At 37.0% G+C, this 23958-nt stretch overlaps 1 protein-coding gene across 6 annotated transcripts in view; it reads left to right on the top strand.

Moving 5' to 3' along the window:
- Positions 1-23958, top strand: part of RP1 (RP1 axonemal microtubule associated) — a 376321-nt gene that overhangs the window by 222636 nt on the left and 129727 nt on the right. For 4 of the 6 annotated variants that reach the window (XR_016235656.1, XM_089335241.1, XM_089335243.1 and 1 more), the window contains exons 18-19: positions 9925-10124; positions 14594-14680. Coding sequence is in view for 5 of the 6 variants with exons in the window: in XM_089335241.1 (XP_089191367.1) it covers positions 9925-10124; positions 14594-14680 (287 nt within the window). In the remaining variant the exon portion in view is untranslated. Of the gene's footprint in view, positions 1-9924; positions 10125-14593; positions 14681-15888; positions 17127-23958 lie in introns of those variants that run through there. The other 2 variants (XM_089335245.1, XM_089335242.1) reach the window with 2 other exon arrangements.

A 23958-nucleotide genomic window follows, 5' to 3' on the forward strand; every position in this document is an offset into this window, starting at 1 on the left:
GATGAGCAAAACAGACTTGGTCTCCACCCTCTTGAAGTTTACAGCTGAATGAGTCAAATAAGCATTAGAGAAATACACAAAAATTTAAGGCTAAAAACTAATAATTGAGATGAAAAGATCCAGGGTGTGCTAGACATAAAATAAAATTAAAATCACTAATTCAGCCTGAAAAATGTGTTATGTTCTTTGTTAGCTTATACAGTGTTTGTTGTAGTTCATGGCAATACAGTAGAAATGGAGGGTGGACCAAAGAAAGAGAGGTTGAGCTGAATTTTTTCATGAGCTACTTAAAACCTTGACATACCACAGACTTTGAACTTCGACATGAAATCCTGGAAATCCCAAGTGATGAAGCTCCTCTAATGCCCATGCCACTTACAAATAAAAACCAATTATTCTTTTAAATTTTGTTGCCTTTGATTGCAGTGGGAATGATATTTAAAGCATCCATGATTTTAGGAAAAATGTCTTCATGTTTTATGAGTATTACAAAAAGGCCCTCATTCATTACTGAATGCATAGAGCATGACTCCTTATAGTTGCCATTTTTCCTACCTCTAACCAACAGCTAGAAGTTGTTTAATGCAAAAAATATCTTGCTCTTGGTTTTGCAATTTAACTGGCATGCTAGGTGGATTTCAGTTACATTAGGCATTCATAAGAAAATACTTGTTAGTTGAAAAATATGTTAAATTATTTATAAAATTAATTAACTTTATTAATATAGTTTTTCTGGCTTTTTAAAAAACATTTATTCTACTTATTTGAAAAAGTTACAGAGAGAGGTAGGGACAAAGAGAGAGAGAAAGGTCTTCTATCCGCTGGTTCACTCTCAAATGGCTGCATGGCCAGTCCGAAGCCAAGAGTTAGGAATTAGGAGCTTCTTCTGGTCTCCTGGGTTCAGAGGCCCAAGTTCTTGGGCCATTCTTCACTGCTTTCCCAGGCACACTATCAGCGAGCTGGATTGAAAGTGGAGCAGCCACAGGCTGGGGATTTAACTTGCTGTGCCACAGTGCCAACCCCTTTAGACAACTTATTTCCTACTTTTCAAGGCATGTAAGAGCAGTAAGGAATATTGTACCTAAACATGTTCATACCAAATACAAAGGATGAAAAGACCTATGATTTGATGCCCTGAACTGAAACTGTCCAGGACATCTTCACTATAACCTCTTATTTAAAAAAAAAAATAGAGTACCAGGAAGAAGAACATGATTAATGTCTCACCTCCAGGCATCGGTCCTGCACACTGGCACTTAAAGAGCCATGAGACAGTCACACCAGTCCTCTTTTTGTCAGGGCTGGTGTGATCAGTGCTGTCGCTGGGCAAGGCCTAATTGTGCCAAAATCTTAGCTATGGATATTCTTTCATAAAACCTATATTGGTGCAAACACTTTAAAAAACAAAGACACCTGGCAAAAAAGAGAAATCTATTATCAAGTTGAAGGCTTCCTTGGAAATCACAGTTACCAGATTGAGTTTATTCTGAAAAAATGTAGAACATTTAAGACATAAAGGAAGATATTAAAATTATATCATCTCATTACCCCCAAAGATCTCAATAAAATTTATTCATATTTGTGTTGTTAGAATACACACACACACACACACAGTTACGTTGGGTATACAGTTTTATTATTTGGTTTTCTGTTAGTAGAAGGTACTAAGCAATATATGCATTTTACAAAAGATGTTTTCTTTTATGAAATAATTGAATAGTTACATATAATTCATGTATTGTTATACCATAACATGTTTACCTAATTCCTTCCTATAGCTTGCTATTAACTTTCATCTATATTTTGTATTATTTCTTTAGAATAATTCCTATCCATGAAATTACTAGGTAATAGAGTACATGAATCATACTTTCTGTTGTTACCTTAGTGACCTTTCTAATATAAAAAAGAGAGCATCCAGACTATAAAGTATATCTTTACTAGTTTCTGCTACCATTGTAATAAATAACAATGTGAAGATGGTATGAATTTTCATTTATCATAGAATGAGAATTTGAAGGGAGCTTTGACATGACAAAGGCAATGCAAAAGTTCAAATGAAGAGAATAGACATAAACCGTTTATTTCAAATAATCTGAATCACTTGAAAGTACTTTTCTATGTTAGAAAACTACTTATAAATTATTTTGACTCATGAATTTCTATGAAGAACCCTTATTTTTTTCCCTAGTAAATTTTCATCTTTTGCTTGTACCAGGGGCCTTTAAAAAGTTCACAGAAAATGTGTACTGTAAAAAAATTATGGATGGATTATAACCTTTTTTAAAATTTTTTATTTATATAAGGTGAACAAATTTTATGTATTTCACATATACAGATTTAAGAGCAGAGTGATACCTCCTACTTTACCCTGCCTCCCACACTCTCCCACTTCCTTCTTTTCTTATTTTTTTTACAATGACATACTTTCCATTTATTTTATAATCATAAGATTAACCTTCCACTAAGTGGAGAATTAAACAAAAATTAAGAAGAAAAACACATTGTTCCTCAACAGTAGAGCCATAAACAATAAATAATCAAATCTCAAAGTATCAATTTTGCTCATATACATTACATTTTTTACTCTGTTACTTATTACAGATCAGGGAAAACATGATTTTTGTTTTTTTGGGAGTGAGTTATTTCACTAAGTATAATGATTTCTAGTTTCATTCATTTTATTGCAAAAGACAGAATTCCATCCTTTTTTATAGCTGAGTAGTATTCTGTAGTGTATACATACACCATAATTTCTTTATCCAGTCATCAGTTGGCAGACATTTGGGTTGATTGCATATTTTAGATATTGTGAATTGAGATGCAATAAACATGGGGTTACAGATAACTCTTTGATATTCATTTGGGTAAATTCCTAAGAGTGAGGTGGCTGGTCATATGGTAGATCTATTTTCAGATTTGTTTTTTGAAAAAAATTATTTTATTTATTTGAAAGGCACAGTTACAGAGAGAGAAGGAAGGATATGTGTATATATATATATTTGTATATATATATACATATATATTTGTGTATATATATATATATATATATATGGAGAGAGAGAGAGAGAGAGAGAGAGAGAGATCTTCTATCCACTGGTTCACTCCCAAATGACTGCAATAGCAACGGCTGGGCCAGACCAAAGCAAGGAGCTGGGAGCTTCTTCCAGGTCTCCCACATGGATGGAGACCCGAGCACTTGGGTCATCTTCAGCTGCTTTCTTAGGAGCATTAACAGGAAGTTGGACAGAAAATGGAGCATTTAGGACTTGAACTGGCACCCATGTGAGATGCTGGCACCACAGGTAGTGGCTTTACCCACTATGCCACAAAGCCAGACCCTATTTTCAGATTTCTGAGGGATCTCCATGCTGTCTTTCTTTTTTTTAAAATATATTTATTTATTTATTTGAGAGGTAGAGTTACAGACAGTGGGAGGGAGAGACAGAGAGAAAGGTCTTCTGTCTGCTGGTTCACTCTCCAGATGGCTGCAATGGCCGGAGCTGCACTGATACGAAGCCAGAAGCCAGGAGCTTCTTCCCGGTCTCCCATGCAGGTGCAGGGGCCCAAGGACTCGAGCCATCTTCCACTGCTTTCCCAGGCAACAGTAGAGAGCTGGATGGGAAGAGGAGCAGCCAGGACTAGAACTGGCACCCATATGGGATGCTGGCGCAGCAGGTGGAGGATTAACCTATTGTGCCACACCACCAGCTCCACGCGGTCTTTCATAATGGTTGTACTAGTTTGCGTTCTTACCAATAGTGGATTGAGGTACTTTACCCCTTACATCCTCACCAGCCTTTATTGTTTGTTTATTTCTGTATGAGAGCCATTCTAACTGGGGTGAGTGAAATCTCATTGTGATTATGATTTACCTTTCCCTGGTGGCTCATGATCCTGAGCATTTTTTTCATGTGTCTATTGGCCATTTGAATTTCCTCTTTTGAAAAATACCTTTCCAAGTCCTTTTCCCATTTCATAATTGGATTGTTTATTTTGTTGTTATTGAGTTTCTTGATCTCTTTATAGATTCTGGGTATCAATCCTTTATCAGTTGCATATTTTGCAAAGATTTTCTCCTATTCTGTCAGTTTCCTCTTCACTTTGTTGAGTGATTCCTTTGCATTGCAAAAGCTTCTTAACTTAACATAATCCTATTTGTCTATTTTTGCTTTAATTGCCTGTGCTTCTGGGGTCTTTGCCAAGAAGTCTTTGCCTATGCCAATGTCTTACAGAGTTTCTCCAGTGTTCTCTTCTAGTAATTTGATGGTATCAGCTTGCATATTTAGATCCTTGATCCATTTTGAGTTGATTTTTGTATAAGGTCTAGGGTAGGGATTTTGTTTTATACTTCTGCATGTAGAAGTTCTGGGAAAACTGTTTGTTTGTTTGAAGAGACTGTCTTTTCTCCAGAGGTTGATTTTACCTCTTTTGTTGAAGAGACTGTCTTTTCTCCAGAGGTTGATTTTACCTCTTTTGTTAAAAATTGGTTGTAGATGCATGGATTGATTTCTGGGGTTTCTATTCTGTTTCGTTGGTCTATTTTTGTGCCAGTACCAGGGTGTTTTGACTATAATTGCCCTGCAGTATGTCTTGAAATCTGGTATGTGATGCTTCCGGCTTTGTTTTTGTTGTGTAAAATTGCTTTAGCTATTTGGGGTCTCCTGTGCTTCCATATGAATTTTAGCATCCTTTCTCCAAGATCTGAGAAGACTGTCTTTAGTATTTTGATTGGGATGGCATTGAATCCTTAAGCATCTTTTGTAAGGCTGGATGAGTGGTGACAAATTATGCATTATTTTTCTTCCTGCAGAGCTTCAGTTGACCAATGGCGAAAAGGTAACTTTGCCTTTTCTTTTTATCTGAGTCACCCTGATTAGTGCTTTACTAAATTGTTTTGTCACCTCTGTACAGGACATTTTTGAGTCATCTGAGAATGCTTTAGGTACTGTAGATTCTATTCAGAGAGACCCTGAGGCAATCTGTTGATTAATCCAGCATCTACACCAAATATTCTCCTAGTTTAGACTATTTTTTATGCCTTTTTTTTTAACTTTTATTTAATGAATATAAGTTTCCAAAGTACGAATGATGGATTACTATGGCTTCCCCCCCATACCGTCCCTCCCACCCACAACCCTCCCCTTTCCCACTCCCTCTCCCCTTCCATTCACATCAAGATTCATTTTTGATTATCTTAATATACAGAAGATCAGCTTAGTATACATTAAGTAAGGATTTCAACAGTTTGCTCCCACACAGAAACATAAAGTGAAAAATAATAGATGATTTTTTTAAATGATGATGAAATCAGATCAGACCTATTGTCATGTTTAATCCCAGTGAGAGTCAAGTTGGGAGTTGATAGTTTCTTTTCTTTTCTTTTCTTTTTTCTTTTTTTTTTTTTTTACAGAGGATTAGTTTAGTATGCATTAAGTAAAGATTTCAACAGTTTGCACCCCCATAGAAACACAAAGTGAAATATATTGTTTGAGTACTCATTATAGCATTAAATCTCAATGCACAGCACATTAAGGACAGAGATCCTACATGAGGAGTAAGTGCACAGTGACTCCTGTTGTTGACTTTACCAATTGACACTCCTGTCTATGGCATCAGTAATCTCCCTATGCTCCAGTCATGAGTTTCCAAGGCTATGGAAGCCCTCTGAGTTCTCCGACTCTTATCTTGTTTAGACAAGGTCATAGTCAAAGTGGAGGTTCTCTCCTCCCTTCAGAGAAAGGTACCTCCTTCTTTGAAGACCTGTTCTTTCCACTGAGATCTCACTCACAGAGATCTTTTGCCAGAGTGTCTTGGCTTTCCATGCCTGAAATACTCTCATGGGCTTTTCAGCCAGATCCGAATGCCTTTAGGGCTGATTCTGAGGCCAGAGTGCTATTTAGACTATTTTAAACATCTAGTTTACAAAAGCAACTGCTTTTATGGTTCTCAGATGTAGAAATTTATAGTCTGAGACTAATGGACTTTGGTTCACTTCCAAAAGATAAGATGGTATTTATATTTAGTTGAAAGTAACACAAACTTTAATATGTCATTCTATATTACAGATTATACCATAGTAAAACATCAATATTTGTGATATGAGTGCACCCTATGTATTACATTTGTGTAAATGATGTAAGAAAATGTTATCCCAGGAAGGGGCCTTAGAGCCATCAAGTCATTTGTTAATTAAGTCAGGCATAAAAGTTAAATACAAACACACATAAATATGTGTGCACTTGTACATGAACATCACAAAAATTAAAACCATATAACTGGATCTCTGACCCTATTCTACTATTTGTGTGTGTCTTCTATGTTCAATGTTTATTGCTTGTTGATTGACCTTCCCATCTAAGCTCTTCTTGCTTCAACTCATTCTGTTTCAGGCTGATCTTTCTTCTTTTTTTTTTTTTTTTTTTTTGACAGGCAGAGTTAGACAGAGAGAGAGAGAGAAAGGTCTTCCTTCCATTGGTTCACCCACCAAATGGCCGCTACGGCCAGCACGTTGCACCAATCCAAAGCCAGGTGCTTCCTCCTGGTCTCCCATGCAGGTGCAGGGCCCAAGGACCTGGGCCATCCTCCACTGCCTTCCCAGGCCACAGCAGAGAGTTGGACTAGAAGAGGAGCAACCGGGACAGAATCTGGCGCCCCAACCGGGACTAGAACCCCGGGTGCTGGCGCTGCAGGTGGAGGATTAGTCTAGTGAGCTGCGGTGTCAGCCAGGCTGATCTTTCTAATACTTATGTCACATTACCACCATATTTTAAAATCATGACTGGATCTTTGTTGCCTACACAAGGATGTGCCAACTCTCAAATTGCCCAGTGCCTTTTATGATCTCATTTTCCTACCTTCTTCAAACATACTATGTCATGTTATGTTCAACATTATATTATCATCTGTAGTTCCTCCAGCATGCCTCCTGCTTCATGTCACATTCATGACTCATACTGTTCCCTCTGTCTAGAATGCCCTTCCTGTTTTTCTGTAAAATTTGGGTCATTTTCTACATCTGGCACTCAGTTCACCTATGAAGTCTTTCCTGCCCATCCCTGCATATTTAATTACTCTCTGTTGTCTTATTACTTCTGGACTTCGTAGCACTTTTTTTGTCTTCCATTAGTGTATTTATCTACATATATGAATACAAATATTTATATGCCTGTCTTATACACTAGAAGATAAGATTCTCATTATCTATCTTTCAAACTTTAAATCAGTGGCATTTTTATGAGAGCGATGACCCTAATGCTGTGGCCAACAAATATTAAAAAGTAAATAAATTTCTCTTGAATCAAGTGTAACTGATCCTTTCAAATGGCTAAGATAATCATAAGTTATTGAATAAATGTTTAGCATCCAAAAGAAGTACCTGTTGGACTTAGATCCCTAATTGTGCTCTTGCACTCCTGGATGTGCTGTAGAATTGTGATCAGGAAAGAACTGCTTATAACATTCCCTGTTCTCTGGAACCTGTGCAAATGCCAAGAGTACTTGAGTAAGAATGGTAGACTGGGTAGCCAGAGGTTCACAGTAATGCTTGAGTTTTAAAAATTAGAGTGTTCTAAAGTTTTGTTGGATCAATTTTGCCTTTAAATCACCCTGAATGACCTGCAGTTCATATTTGCTGTACCTGGGTTTGAAGCGTACTTGTTTCTGCCTATCTAATTGTGGGAAACTCACTTAACTTCTGAGTCTGAGTTTGTCTACATGCTTAATAGGGGACAATACCTTGTCATAATAGTTTGAGGACTGAATAAGAGTGACATGACAATGAATGTTGTGTATTTAGAACAGTGCTTAGGTCAGAATGAAATCTTAAATGCTAGCAATGCTGCTGCTGTTGTGTCCTGGTGAATTGCATATAGGCAAACATTTAACATTCAACAAACTTGTTTAAAACAGGGATTTTATAGCTACACACTCCATAGTTAAATATTTTTTAAGATTTATTTTATTTATTTGAAAGACAGAGTTACAGAGAGAGGTAAAAACAGAGAGAGAGGTCTTCCATCCACTGGTTCACTCCCTAGATAGCCGCAATGACCAGAGCAGCACCAACCCGAAGCCAGGAGCCAGGAGCTTCCTCCAGGTCTCCCACATAGGTGCAGGGGCCCAAGGACTTGGGCCATCTTCTACTGCTTTCCCAGGCCACAGCAGAGAGCTGGATTGGAAGATGAGCAGCCAGGACTAGAACCGGTGCCCATATGGGATGCCGGCGCTTCAGGTCAGGGCTTTAACCTGCTGTGCCACAGTGCTGGCCCCTCCATAGTTAATTATGTGACTTGACTGTATTATTTAACATCTTTCCTCTTTACCTTATCTTAAAGTGATTAATCCAATGGGTTTGTAATGAAAATTGAATGGGAAATGCATATGACACATTCAGAGAGAGTCCAGCATATAGTAAGAGCTTATTAAATTATGATTATTATTATTGAAGGGAAGACACCTACTATTATAAAGGGACAGTAAAGAGAAAGTAACTTTTAAAAATGAACATCAGGGGCCAGTGTTGAGGTGTAATGGGGAAGCCACTGCCAGCGACGCTAGCATCCATATGTGCACTGGTCCGAGTTCAGCTGCTCCATTTCAGTTCAGCTCCCTCCTAATGAGTCTGGGAAAGCAGCTGAAGATGGCACACATGCTTGGCCCCTACACCCACATGGGAGACCCTGAAGGAGCTCCTGATTCCTGCCTTCCATCTGGCCCAGCCCTGGCCCTTGTGGCCATTTGGGAAGTGAACCAATGGATAGGATATTCTCTCTCTCTCTCTCTGTAACTCTTTCAAATAAATAACATAAATCTTTAAAAAATAGAAATGAATGTCAGTTCTTCCATAGCATTTGTTTCAACTTACGATTATTATTTTGAAATTGGCTCATTATACCTTAGCAGGAAATAACCAGTTATTTGCTGGGTTTGTTGTCATGACTGTTGATGGCTGTATCAATGATATCATAGGTGTTGCCTAGAGCTGCCTGTTTCAAGTCACAGAATGAGAGGAAAGAGAAGAGTTCTGGCTATGTTTTAACCAGTTGACATGAGGAAATTCGCCTCATTACCTTAAGTGTGTAATGTTTCTACATAGAAATATCAATTAAGAATTCAGATTCAGCTGTTGGGGCAATTCCAGACAGCTAATGCAGAGTGGTTCAGAAGATGCTACCAGCCCTGCATGTCTCAGGATCTCTTCAGAGTAGGTGACAGGCTAAAGGGAGTATGGGAACGACAATCACTCCAGTGCTTTCCCTACAAACAGCAGTGGCTGTGTGGGCACTGCTTACTGGCTGCTGAATGCTTGGAGTCTCTGTGTGAAACATTAGTACTACCTATTCTCTGCTCTCAAGGACAACCACTCAGCACCTTGGAACCATTTGGACCTGGGACCAACATTCAATTCTCATTTCCAAATCCTTTCCATTGCCTTTCCCACGAGGGTTTTTTTTTTTTTTTTCCAGAAATACCTTAGAAAAAAATTCTCTGCTCTCAGTTTGCATTTTTATAACTTATCTGAAAACCTTTCTTAATTCCAACTTTTTATTACTTACTATTTCCTAATAGTTCTATTTAAAAACTATAAGGCAAGGCAGGGTGGTTTCTGGAAGACCTATCATCTCATCACAGAACCACAAATTCCTCTTTTGTAGCATTGAGGACATGTGAAAGATTGCTGTGTACTTCAGATATTTATTGTCGTAATTCACTTTACTTCAGTACTTGAGTTTCAGCTGACCAGAACCTTGCTGTGAGGAGACAGCACAAATCAACTCCTGGGAGTCCTCGTAGTTCAGTGCCTGCAACTTCGCCCCAGCTCACCTCCACCCAGTTTTGATGTCCTTGGGCTCTGATGAGACAAAGGACCTGTCAGCCTGATGTTGTACCTGGTTGGCCACTAATGCCTCTTTCTTCCCTTAGAAGAAATCAGACATTCCCAAAGCAGTGAGCATCCTCTGTCAGAAGATGAATGGAAGGTGTTAGTGCTGACGGGAAATATAGGGACTCAAGCCAATGTCACTCTCTGGGTGTATGGAGATGAAGGAGTCACTGGACCAATAAGTCTTAGCAAGGACAGCCCAGAGCAGCTCTTCCTTCCAAGACAGGAGGATGAGTTTCAGGTAAGCAAAATTGGCAGTAGTATTCTTCTGTGAACCTTTCAAAGGCATTTCTGTAATAAAAAAGGAGTGTGATTTTATGTGTGTGTGTGCGACCTGTATAAAATAGATCACTAGGCTATTAGAATCCCCATAAGTTAGTTATCTTAATTCCTGTTGTAATAGTCAAAGGAAACATTTTTGCTTCCATATCTTATACAAAGCAAAAAAAGTTATAAAAGAAAATTGCTTTCTTTAAAGACAGTTTGTTTTAGGCCATTGGTTTGAAACTGGCCTCATAAACCATCAATTTCAATTCAAATTATAACCAGATTATAAGCCATCTGGAGGCTTTTCTGGAAATGAAAATGACTCCTTCATATACTTGCATATACTTTTGGATGTTGCTCAGCTGAATTGTATGGGTATGAAATCACTTTCTTGGCATCTTCATAGGCCATATTTTGAAGGTCTGCTCATGCCCATTTTAATCTCTTTCTCCCTTATTTCTTAGTGTCAGAGAACACTGGCTGCTTTATTTTGCATATGGCTGGTTGCCTCTTCTAGTTCCTTAGACCTCTTTTGGCCAAATTTCAATTAGGACAATTACATTGCATTCCACTAATTCACACCCCTCCCTGAAGTGTGAACGCTATATGGCTCTTTGGTAGATGTAAAACAGCAGGAAAACTCCCTGAACAGTATTTGTTTTGCATCCTAAGGCTGGCTCTCACAGAGAATGATTGAGGCCAACCAGAGTCGCCAGGAAGCTAAGGCTGTCTGGGGCTATAGTACCTAGAAATCACTAATACCCAAATGGTTTCTAGATCTGCAGACTTGAGTCTGTGGCTCCTGGGCTTTGCAATCATTAAATTAAGGTTTAGTGAAGAAAAGTAGTTGTTTACACCTTTGGAGGAGCACTTTGGCTCAATACACAGGCAGCCATATTTTATAAACATATGAGGGTGCTTTAAAAAGTTCATAGAAAATGGAATTAACACACACAATTTTATTTTAGTGCAAACATTTTTGAAATCGATGCAATTTTTTTGTAGTATACATTTTCTATGAACTGTTAGAAAAGCCCTTGCCTATACTTCAAAAGATTTTTTTTGAAGATGATTACTTAGAATTCAGAATGCCTGTGTTATGGTTAGATTCCTAGTTCACCTCACAGAGGCCTATTATTTCCCATTATACACCTTTTGGTATATGTATTTATGTGCTGATAAATACTGTCAATGTTTTTCTGGAAAGTTTTAGCCAGGGTCGAATGTTAGAATGGATGGCATAGATTCACAATCTTGATTGCACATTGGAATCACCTGGGGAGCTTTAAAAACTACTGATGCCTGATTCCTCCTCCGGAGATTCTAGTTTATTTGTGTGAGACGCATCCTGGGTATGGAGGTTTTTAAAAGCTCCCCAAGTGAATCTCAAGTGCATCCAAGTTTGAAAATACCAGTTATAGCACACTAAATTGCAAATCAGGTGGGATTGGAGTCCTGGCTTCCCAAATGTTAGCTGTGTGACCTTGACTATGTCACTTAATTTCTCTAGGCCAGCATTATCTTTATGTATATAATGGAGGCTAGAGCATTCGTTTTTTTTCTCTCTAAATTCGAAGGAGTTCTGCTGACAAGAAGAAAATGTACAAATCCTTAAATATAGTCTCCTGAATTATAGGAAATATAATAAATTGGTAATGGCGACACAGTTCAAATGGAGTTTGACTTCTCACTAGTTCTTGGATAGCTTGCTTATTCTCATGAATACTGTTTCCTTCTTAATTCAAAAGGAGTAATGATACTAACTTACAAGGTTTGCTATGAAGTTTAAAAAAAAAGAAAGAATTTTGGGGACTTTAAGTGCCTTGTACTGTGTCAGATAGGAATTGCTCTAAGGATAACAGATATTACAATAACCAATGACTGTTCCTCTCCTGGTTCATGGTATCAGGATACCTTTTCCATTAGCCTCTGTCATTTACTATGAAGTGAGAGCAGGGATTACTTACCTAACTCCAAGATCTTTCCTCAGTGGTGTAGATTTCAGTTAGGCATCTTTTGGATTCCAGACCAGCTACCTAGGCACTTTGTGGGACCTTGTAGCCATGCAGATTCTCAGACTCACACAGATTTACTGAATCGGAATCTGCATTTTAACAATTTCTCCAGGTAATTTGTGTATGAACTAATGTTTGAGAAGCACTGGCCTAATGGTTACAAGACATTGAGACTGGGGTCTCTTGATAGTCTAAGAACTACAGGGCTAGTTAGCTCATTCCTTCTCAGTCTCTCGGCATTGATTCCCTTGTTCCTCTTCATTGGTATGTTTTACCACTTCTCAATTTGTCTTTTTTTTTTTTTCCTTTGCACTGCTGAAGTGAGCATATGGCCATTTTTTTGTAATAGTATATTTCTGAAAAGACAAATTTGGGTTTAGATTTTGATTTTAGAGCATACTGTGTATTTGTGTATCTTTAGACAAATTACTTAGCCTCTTTGAGTTTCTTCGTCCTTTCTAGTGGACTCTTTAAGAAGTCTTACTCTTCACAAGGTTGCTATGCAGATTAGAAGAGATCCTGCAGGTCAGGCTTGTAGCCCCTGGCTGGCACAGAGCATAGCACACTGCAAAGTAGTTCCCTTCTGTTGCAGCAATAGGAAAGCAGGCCTGAAGTCACATGCACTTGGTGACTTGACTGTTGAGCTGTCCTTTGTTTTTTCTTAGAATGTTGAGAAAGAGGAAATTTACAGTCAAGTGCTAACAGATTCCTGTGACAACAAAAAGATGTCTAAAGTCTTGCTTACCTTTCACAGACAAACCAGGCAAAAATGTGGGATAATGTCCTACTTTCTCAAATGGGAAGAACTAGGCTTTGAGTTCCTCCAGACACTGGCTCTGAGAATAAGGAAGGGGAAGGAAATTGGCTGTGAGGATTAACATTCGTCTTTTCCTTTCTCCCAGTCCATGCCAGCATAATCTTTCTTGACCAGCACTGTTTTAGCTGCTATAGTCTATGGGGGAAGGTGGTAATACGCGCTTAAAAAAGAGAATTTCCAGGAATGGGAAGTGGGTATGAAAGAGGAATAATTATGACTTCTGAGTCATCTGACTATACCAGCTCATAGGTAGGCAATAATATAAAGCCAAATATAATATTCCAGTGCCTACCTAGTATGTAGCAGTAGATGGGTATGAATACTAGAAATGATGATAATGCTTATTAATTAAATCATTAAATAGGGTGGCATATTACATGTTTTAATCCTTATAGTTCAGTGTCCTGCCAGTATGTTATACTGAAAATATCTGTTTATAGATCTGTCTGCTTTGCTGGGCTCAGTTAGGGATTATACCATTATTTTCATGTATGTTTACCTGTGGTTTTGTATAATGTATAGATTCTTTTATTAATAAACATTCATTTAGTTGAACTAAAAATTTTATGCAATGAGAATTATGCCCATGGAGTAGATGAAGAAATTGAGGACTAGATATGTAAAGTACCAATATCTTACTCAATTTACAACAGCCAATATTCTAGCAGACCTCAAAGTGATTCCAAAGCAAGTTCCCCCGCAATACTTACTACCTGAATTAATATATTTCTGATCCATGTTGAAAATCAAGCAAGTATACATACTCCATGGACAGGTCTGTTTCTGTTTCATAAAATGAGAACATCTATATCAGCCTAGGAGTCAAAGAGAGAATTTTCAGAGTAAAATGAAGTTCTAGACTCATAGATACTTTCCTTAAGCTCGTAAAAATAGCTATATTTAGCTTTTCTTTTGTGAAAAAATGCTTTTCTCCCTTCCTAAAATAAAAGCCCATCTTCTGTTGCCGGATTTCAGAAAGCGTTGACTTCCAGTGACAAATGTGTGGCAGTCAGAGAACTGAGCAGATGTATGTTTTTTAGACTATTCTTTCATCTGACTCCTATTGCATATTTTTAGTTGTTTCATGATATTCCTGTCCCATTTTCTGTGTCTTCTAGAGTCACTGATAAATTCTTTTTAAATTTTTAAAATTAATTCAAGTTATTTGAAAAGCAAAGAGACAGAGAAAGAGACAGAGAGTTGGGGAGAAGAGTGAGCTGCTGGCTCACTCTTCAAATGCCCACAAAAGCCAGAGTTTGAAAATCAATCTAGGTCTCCCATGGAGGTACCTTTGATCCAAGTACTTGAGTCAAGTCCCCAAGGACTGCTGCCTTAGGGTATGCATTAGCAGGAAGCTGGAATTGGGAGTGGAGCAGGACGCAAATCCAGGCACACTGGTATCTTGAGCAGCATTATAACCACTTCATCAAATGCTCACTCACAGTGATAGCTGCTTGAGAAAATTTCTTTTCTAGAGCCTGAAATTGTCCCTGAGACTTTTTCAACTATTAAGACCAAAAAAATATATTTAGTAATAAAAAGGGAAAGGAATTTTCATGTACTTAATCTAAAACATTCTGCTAATATTTTTCTTCTCTGCTTGTCATTCAGGTTCAAGTAGGAAGCATTGGAAAAATATATAAGATAAGGATAGGACATGATGGAACTAGTGAGCAACCTGAATGGAACCTGCAGAAGGTGATCATGTTTTGTATTTTGTTCTCCATTGTTGTAGGTAATGTGAATGAAATTTTTGTGAACATAACAATCTAAAAATAAGTTTTATTCTTTAAAATAACACAAATGGTGTCAATAAAGGTGGCTTGGACACTTGCCCCTCAGCATTGCTCCTATGTCCTGTGTGGGATCTAAACTTTGATTCTATTCTTTTCAAAATCTTAAAAAATAAAACTTTTTAACATCAAAAGAATCAACTATATGCACTTATATATGTATATATTACATCTATATGTATACTTTTCATTGAAATTGAATCATAGTATGTATCTACTTTGGGATCTTGTTTTCTAGTTTTTAGTTAGCATGGTAATAATATTAATAAATGACATCTATTGAGTGTTTACTGTATGCCAGCTGACTTACAAATAACTATTGTATTTCTGCTCATCAGTGACTCTTTAGAAAACATATTATTTATTTATTTTTATTTCAAAGACAGAGAAAGACATAGACAGAGATATCTCCTGTCAATTGTTTACTCCCCAAATTCCCACAACAGCCAAACTTGGGCCAGGCCAAAGCTAGGTTTCCAGTCTTCCATGTGAGTGGCTGGGACCCAGGTTCTTGAACCCAGGCACTCCATAGGGCATGCAGATGCCCCAAGTGGTGACTTAAGTTCTGTGTGAAAGTCACCCCAACAGCAACACTTTGATTTAGACATCATTAACATTCCCCTTTTTATAGTTGAGAAAACTGAGCTCAAAAATGTTAAATAATTTTATGAGATTACTTAGTAACAATCTTATTGTATATTGGACACCAGAGACTGAGATCTTACACTGTCATTGGGTCTTAAGTTTGTTTTCAAAAATAGGTGACAATTAAACTCTTAAGATCCTCGAGATTTCCAAATGGAAGCCATAGATTATAGTGAAGTCAGATGATGTGGTTTGAATCTTAGGATATCTCTGATATCTAACTTTAAATACTATGTCTGCCACTGATTCATTTATAGTATATGATGCGTTTGAGTTTTAAAATTTGGAATACCACTGATAGAATATGGCAAAATATGTATTTTTTGTAAATGTTTCTTAATGTTATCTGTGATTTTTATTATTGCCTCTTTAGTTGTATAATGAAGTGAGAAAATGCTGAGATATATGTTGTATGTTTTCTCACCACTACCTAATATAATGAAATATATTTTTCTGGTACAAGAACAGGTAAATACGTTCCATCAGTCAGTCAAGAATATTTTGGAGCATCTAATATAGGACCTGCATTGTGCTAGCTGCTGTGGAAAATGGAAGGAAATCATATGCTGTCTTAAAAGTTTCTCAGTTTGGAAGCATCCAAAGATTTCAAAGGAGAGATAAAGGCTAACTTGAATGTCCATTCTTGTGAATTACTGTGAAAGAAGAGTCAGAGAACATTGTAGAAAAGGCATACCTATGATTATATTAGACCTGTAATCTCTAACATGGCTTGTGCTTTTCTGGGGCCTTGGAGTTACATGAATATTCAAGGGATGCCTTAATCCACTTTCTGTTGCTTTAACAAAATATCTGAAGCTGGATAATTTATTAAGGCAAGTGTTTTATTTAGCTCACAGTTCTGGAGGCTGGAAGTCCAAGATGAGGCAGCTACATCTGGCTAGGGCCTCATATTGCATCATAGCATGATGGCAGAAAGCTCAAGGGCATGAGTGTGCAAAAGAGACTAAACAACCTGTTCTCAAGATAACATATCCACTGGCCTGGCATCTCACAGGGGCACCAGTTCATGTCCCAGCTGCTACACTTCTGTTCTAGCTTTCTGCTAGTGTTCTGGGCAAAGCAGCATAATATGGCCCAAGTAGTTGTGCCCCTGCTACCCACGAGAGAGACCAGGAAGAAGCTCCTGGAGTATGGCTTTGGCTTGGCTCACCCCTGGCTGTTGTGGCCACTGGAGAATGAACCAATGGATGGAAAATCTCTCTCAGTCTCTCCCTTTCTCTCTGTGACTCTGACTCTCCAATAAATAAACAAATTGTAATAAAAGATAACTAATTCAGTCCCATGAGAACTGCATGAATCCCTCTGGATGACTCAATTACCTCTTGAAGGTCTTGCTTCCCAATACGGCCACAGAGGCTATAGAATTTCAGCATGCATTCAGAGAAGACAAATCATATTCAAAACAAGGAAAACAGTTTAGCAACATCACTGTGTTGCAAGATGTTGGAGGTGAGAGCGCTCAGCCCTGGGAGCCATTCTTCTGGTGACAGCAAAGTGCATGGAGCATTATTTGATTCAATAAATGAACTGAGAAACTAGAACTGTAATTAAACCACCAAAGTGTTGTGGAGAAGGAACTTTTCATACAGTTTTTAATTTTGAAGTCATTTCATGATTTTTTTTTCAAAAATTGCTGGACTGGAACAAAGAACTCCAATTTTACCTAGATTCCCTAGTTGCTAGAACTGAAATCCTTTTATTTTATCATTCTCTATTAAAAGTGTTTTAATCACTTGAGAGAGATTTGCTGACATACCCAGTGATTATTTGACTATGTAAATACCTTATCATAAAAGTTTTACTCACTAATTTCAGCATCCATTGGTGATTCTTGCCTGAAGCAGGTATTACTTTGATGGTTGCTGAATGGTGACTTTCTGTTTCTGTTCTTATTTCTCCATTTATTAAGTGCCATTCAATTATAAAGTAGAACTTTCTCCTCTACTACTTAATATTTTAGTTATTTATACAACTGGCCCTCCTATATCCATGGGCTTCACACCCATGGGTTGAACTAACCTCATATTAACATATTTTAAAAAATGCATCTGTTCTGAACATGTGCAGATTTTGTCCTTACTCTTATTCCCTACATAATATAATACAACAATTATTTACATAGCACTTATATTGCTATGAGTATTATAAGTAACTTAAAGTATGTGGGAGGATGTATGCAAAAGATACATCATTTTCTTTCTATAAGGGACTTGAGCATCCATGAGAGACAACTGTACTACCAGGTATTTTCTCATTTTATTTGATAGACTTACTCTGCTTTTATCACCATTTATTTTGGTTCTTAAATCATTCTTGATTTGTTCCTTTAAGCTCCTATATCTTTTTTTTATTTTGATAACAATTTTTAATGTACTTATTAGATGGAAAGATTGGTAGGTTATTTGGGTAATCACCTACAATTAATAGTAACTTTTTACATATCAATCAATTGGGACCCAATACAACCTTGACAGAAATTTAAATACATTTAAGTTTTCCATGTATCAAAAGGGCTAAGAGTCCCAAAAAATGTAGAGATTTCAAATCTACAACACACACCTGGAACTGTTCAACATTCATTTAATTTCAAGAGAAGATGGACACTGCTCAGAAAATGGGCAGAGATTCCCCAGTTATCTTGCTTATCAAAATGGTTCAGATCAACCATGATTTCAGCTAGATGTGCATGGGACAGAAATGTTAACAAGGCTAAAACACTATACAGAATTAGAAATACTAAAACAACTGAAGCTCCTATATCTTTTTGACATGTTGCTATCCAGTCTGTGAGGATTTCTTTATTATCTGAGATAAAAATTTTAGGTTCATTTACAACTTCCTTTTCTTTCCAGCTCTGGAGTCAGCTATTTCTTAGGAAGTTTTCTTTCTTTCTTTCTTTCTTTCTTTCTTTCTTTCTTTCTTTCTTTCTTTCTTTCTTTCTTTCTTTCTTTCTTTCTTTCTTTCTTTCTTTCTTTCTTTCTTTCTTTCTTTCTTTCTTTCTTTCTTTCTTTCTTTCTTTCTTTCTTTCTTTCTTTCTTTCTTTCTTTCTTTCTTTCTTTCTTTCTTTCTTTCTTTCTTTCTTTCTTTCTTTCTTTCTTTCTTTCTTTCTTTCTTTCTTTCTTTCTTTCTTTCTTTCTTTCTTTCTTTCTTTCTTTCTTTCTTTCTTTCTTTCTTTCTTTCTTTCTTTCTTTCTTTCTTTCTTTCTTTCTTTCTTTCTTTCTTTCTTTCTTTCTTTCTTTCTTTCTTTCTTTCTTTCTTTCTTTCTTTCTTTCTTTCTTTCTTTCTTTCTTTCTTTCTTTCTTTCTTTCTTTCTTTCTTTCTTTCTTTCTTTCTTTCTTTCTTTCTTTCTTTCTTTCTTTCTTTCTTTCTTTCTTTCTTTCTTTCTTTCTTTCTTTCTTTCTTTCTTTCTTTCTTTCTTTCTTTCTTTCTTTCTTTCTTTCTTTCTTTCTTTCTTTCTTTCTTTCTTTCTTTCTTTCTTTCTTTCTTTCTTTCTTTCTTTCTTTCTTTCTTTCTTTCTTTCTTTCTTTCTTTCTTTCTTTCTTTCTTTCTTTCTTTCTTTCTTTCTTTCTTTCTTTCTTTCTTTCTTTCTTTCTTTCTTTCTTTCTTTCTTTCTTTTATGGGTGGAGAATGGTTTCTACAACTCAGTATTTGTGTGAGCCATCCGGAGAAGTTACTTTCCCTCTTAATCCCCACCACCTCAGCCCAGAGACCCCTCTCTCCAAAGTGAGAATCGGGTCATGCCTCTGCTTTCTAAAGGTGCTCTCCAATAAATGTTTCCTTGGTGAAATGAGTTTGTGAAACACTGAGTTTCTCATGCCTCTCTTGGAACATCACAGAACATATAAATACAGTAAAGGCTCTGAGAAGCCCTGTGGCAAAGAGAACTGTTTAACAGCATTTCCAAAACTAAACTCACCACAGGACCATACTTTTCAGATAAAATCTATTAGCATCCTAAGAAATAAACACTGTGCATTACTGTGGGGATTTGAGGCATTTGGCAGCTATCTGGAAACAGGTAACACTGGGAGGCAGAGGCAGTAGCACTCCCAAGTTTTGGATGATGCCTGACAAGTTTGCACTTGTGGAAAATCTCTCCCAGCAGGAGTTTGTCCAGAGGCAACAGTGCAGGCAGATATTCAAAGGAGGATGGCAAGAGAGCTCTCTGGGGAATGAGTCCAGATGAAGTGTCCAGGTGCATAGCTGAGTGTCTGTGTCAGAGGGTTCTGAAGGGCCACCACTGCAGTTTAGGGCTTGTAACTACAATGCCCCATTTCACAAATATGTAATGGTTGTTGGGTTATGTTTTGTGGGATATACAAAATAGCAGTCTAAATGGCTATTTGCTTTTTATGATTGTGAATTCCTTGGGGTATTTCAAAAGTTATTGGATTTGTAAAAACTTGGATTTATTTTTCATGAGATTTTGTCTTAATGTGTCTAAGCTTATAGGAAGAAATAACACAGGAGCTAGTATAATAGCCCATATTTTGCTCATTTAAATAATGTTTATACGTTGGGAAAAATTACTTACATTGTGTGAATTCAATCACAGTTAATAATATGCAGGGGTTATAATTAATGTGATTTAGACAATGACTAGCTAATATGCTAAACTACTCTTTTGAGCTTTGAAAGTCTGTAGAGAGTTCTGGGAAGAGTAATCATTATGAGATCCCAAGGACTACTTCTAGCCTAGAAACAGTAGGTGGGTGAATTATTGGGTTAGGATGGTGCATCTCAGAGGCAGTAATAAGCTTACCATTTGTCTGCCCTTAGCCATTGCAATGATGCAAAATTAGAATGCATATTCTTCTTTTCTTTCCAAGTGGTTGGAGATTTAAGATCAAGGAACATGAAAACTAGAGAGTAGTTAAAATCATGCCTGCATGTTCAGACCTATTTGCAGTAGGTTTCCAATAAGAAAAATAGGCATGTTCCTTAAAAGAACTGGAAAGACTTTGTGGACAAAGATCTTCAAGAGAGGAGAGATACAAGTGAGGGTACAGCAGGGAGATATGGTGAATGGAATGTTATTTGGGGGTTGCCTATTTCACTTACCAATGATGAGTATAGACTGTTGTGAAATACTGTATAGCTATGCAGGCAAGATTATTTGTTCTCCAAAGAGAGGGACAGTACCTAATTTGCAAAACTAGAATAGTTTCCTAGTGTTTGAGTGGTCTTTAGATAGACTGGAATTTGTCAGATATATGGTGCTTGTTTTTGCTTAAGTAGAATCAGTTGGTAAATACATAGATTTACAGATCTTATATTACTGTCTCTTGTGTTCCTCCTCAGGCATGTGGAAAGAATGCTATGTAGGTGACTATCATCTTATATCTGATCATTAAACTTATCTATTCTCTCAGTATTTCAGAATTGCACTTTATTTCTATTTAATACCAAGTTTTATTCATTCATATGCATTTTTTTCCTAGTGGCACAATTCAGTAATCTTTAGGACTTCTATGTAGTCCCCTTGATAGCTATTTCCATTTTTTTAAAATGTATGGATTGTGCTAATCAACTAACTTTATGTTTTAGAACAGTTGAGAACCAAAGTAATTTTTCTTTTCTTCTACATGTCAGGATGGAAGAAAGAGAGCATTTGGCAAGTGCATAAAAGCATACAGAATTATTGTCATGTTCAAAGTATTTAATCAAGCATAGGGAAAAGATAATAGTTCCATCATTAACTTCACTGTAAACCAGATTGTGCTTTAGTTTTCCTTAGAGTTATAATTTTAAATCTCTTTATCCCAGTGAAATTGTTTCTCTCTCTCTCTCTATCTCTCTCTCTCTCTATCTCTCTCTCTTTCTTTCTTTCCTGAAATATTTATGGAGGGAACTAAATTGATTTCTCCCTTTCTCTTAGGTTCTAGAAAGAAAGGTTCGATAACCTGACCAAGGTTTTGTAACCTCAATGTTGAATTCTAATATGTTGAGTCAGATGATGTTAACTATCACCCAATGTCTGTTCCACTCAGCTATTTTTAGGATATGTATTTAACAATTTGGTTGAAATTTCTTACAATAGTTCAGGAATCTTTACTTTCTAAGAAACCTAGAGTGAATTTTTATGGTAATGTTCTCTTGTGAAACAACTAATATTTACTGTTATAAATCAGCAGAGGGAGTTAAGGAAATGAACTTTAATTTCTATTGAGGCCACTCCTAAAATTGTTTCTCTTCATTTAGGAAGTTAAAACATACTGAATATCTTAGGTTACAAAGATACTACTATTTCCTTAGGTATTTATATCTTAGGTTACAAAGATACTACTATTTCCTTAGGTATTTGTTCAAAGGAAAGTTAGTTGTTTATATTTCAATGAAATAATATTTTGGAAAATTCACCTTATTAATTCCCTGTCATCCCAACATAAAGTTTGGCTTTGAAGCTTGAAATCAGCATTTTCCATCAACAATGATGACTTTTTCATAGTCCTCACAGTTGGCCACTCTGTATCATAGGTAAAGTGAAAGTTAGGGGTTTGGGACTTCTTGGTATAAATAGAATAATAGAATAGGCTGAAGCATTATTCTGAAAACAGAGAATGGCTGGTTCTGTAATGATCAAATGTGCCTCTCGTGGACTGAGAACATCTGAAACTATACCATTATTAGGACATACACAGTGAGGGCTCCTTTCCTGTTGATAATGGTGAACTGTGTATATCCAACAGCTCCATGTGATGAACAGTGGGAGTACTTTGGGGACATTATTATTTGGGGTAAATCAGTGCTTCTAACAGGTATTTGTTGGAATTATTCCTAGTGTCCCAGGTTAAAAGGGGTAAAACCTACGTTTTTGTGTAACATTTAGATTTTGATCAGGAAAACTGCTCTATGCATGATATTTGGCAGCTGGTGGCCTTTGGTGTAGGGGTGGATCTGGGATATCATTCAGATTTTAAGCTTTTCTTTTTCCTTGACCAGGCCTTTGCTGCTATCTGACTTGGTATCTTAGCTATATTAATATACATTGAACAACTATACTCTCTATCTTCCAGGATACTGTTATACAATATTAATCCAAGTAACTGAATTGATTGCAATTCAGCTTTTATGTAGTGTTAACCTAAAATAAGAAGGCTATAACTGAAGATGATCATATAGTAAATATCTTTGAATGTTGAAGAAATAAAGATAGGAATATATTTTAGCAAGTGCTGTTATTTCAAGCTAGTCATTGTTTTTTATTTATTTATTTATTTTTTGACAGGCAGAGTGGACAGTGAGAGAGAGAGACAGAGAGAAAGGTCTTCCTTTGCCGTTGCTTAACCCTCCAATGGCCGCCGCGGCCGGCGCGCTGCGGCCGGCGCACTGCGCTGATCCGATGGCAGGAGCCAGGTATTTATCCTGGTCTCCCATGGGGTGCAGGGCCCAAGTACTTGGGCCATCCTCCACTGCACTCCCTGGCCACAGCAGAGAGCTGGCCTGGAAGAGGGGCAACCGGTAGTCATTGTTTCTGATTCTTAGATTTCCTATTTTTTTCTTCTCTTCAATAATCTTTGACTATTCAAATTGAAGAAGTAAACTTTAGAATTGAAGTTAAAAGGCTTGGGGAAAGTTTAAATTCTAATAAGTGGTCTCATCACTTTTTCTTTAAGTCTACTCTATTATAAAGCAGGGCTCAACAACACTTGCCGTATTTCTGAAAAAAAAAAAATGAACAACACTTCATAAGAACTCTTGATTCCTCTACCCAACCTACTTCTCCCTCAATCTAATTCACCTGAGCATGGAGTTATCTAAGCTGGAACCTTGCAAGTTTTCCTAGACTCTTTTGTTTCCCTTACCCCCAAAATTCAATTCCTTAAGAATCCCATTGACTCTGTTCCTGAAACACGTCTTGAGTTGGTCTATTTTTCTGTATCTTATTAACCATTACTTTAGTCTAAGTTTTCATTTTTACTCTCCTCTCTACTGTGAAAGCCTTCCACCTTCTTTTCTGCTCCTCTCTGGGATCTGGGCATCAAAGAGCAGCCACAGCAGTTTCTTATAAACATCAATCAGATCACGTCTTCCTCCTGTCTAATCTGATGCCATTCTGCCCTTGCTCAGGATGCTCCAGTCACGTGCTTTGTCTTGCTATCATTGACCTGGTTTATTTTCTTTAGAACACATCGTTTAGCTTATTTCTTTTCATTTGTTTATTATCTGATCTCTACTTCGTAACATTCAGTGTTATAACCCCAGCTCCTAGATTAGTGCCCCGTATGTTGTATATGTTGACTAAATATTTATAAAATGAGTGAATTGATGTTATATAATTTGTTTAACAAATATAATCTATGTGAAATGCTTTGTGACTTGATAGTGTTAACTCAAGGGAAATCGTATGGTCTTGCTTGGTGTTTAGGGAATGGAATGTAACCTTGCATAGTTGATACTCTGCATGTGGCGGGGGGGCTCTTGACAAAGCATCCTAGGCAGCTTTAGAGAGGCAGCCTATTCAGACAGTTAATAGTGAGACAAGACCATAGCTCCTTCTCCTGATATGATAATCTA

This window comes from Oryctolagus cuniculus, chromosome 6 (assembly GCF_051225735.1).
Source record: "Oryctolagus cuniculus isolate XC-2025 breed Fujian yellow rabbit chromosome 6, ASM5122573v1, whole genome shotgun sequence".
In the NCBI taxonomy this organism is placed as follows: Eukaryota; Metazoa; Chordata; class Mammalia; order Lagomorpha; family Leporidae; genus Oryctolagus; species Oryctolagus cuniculus.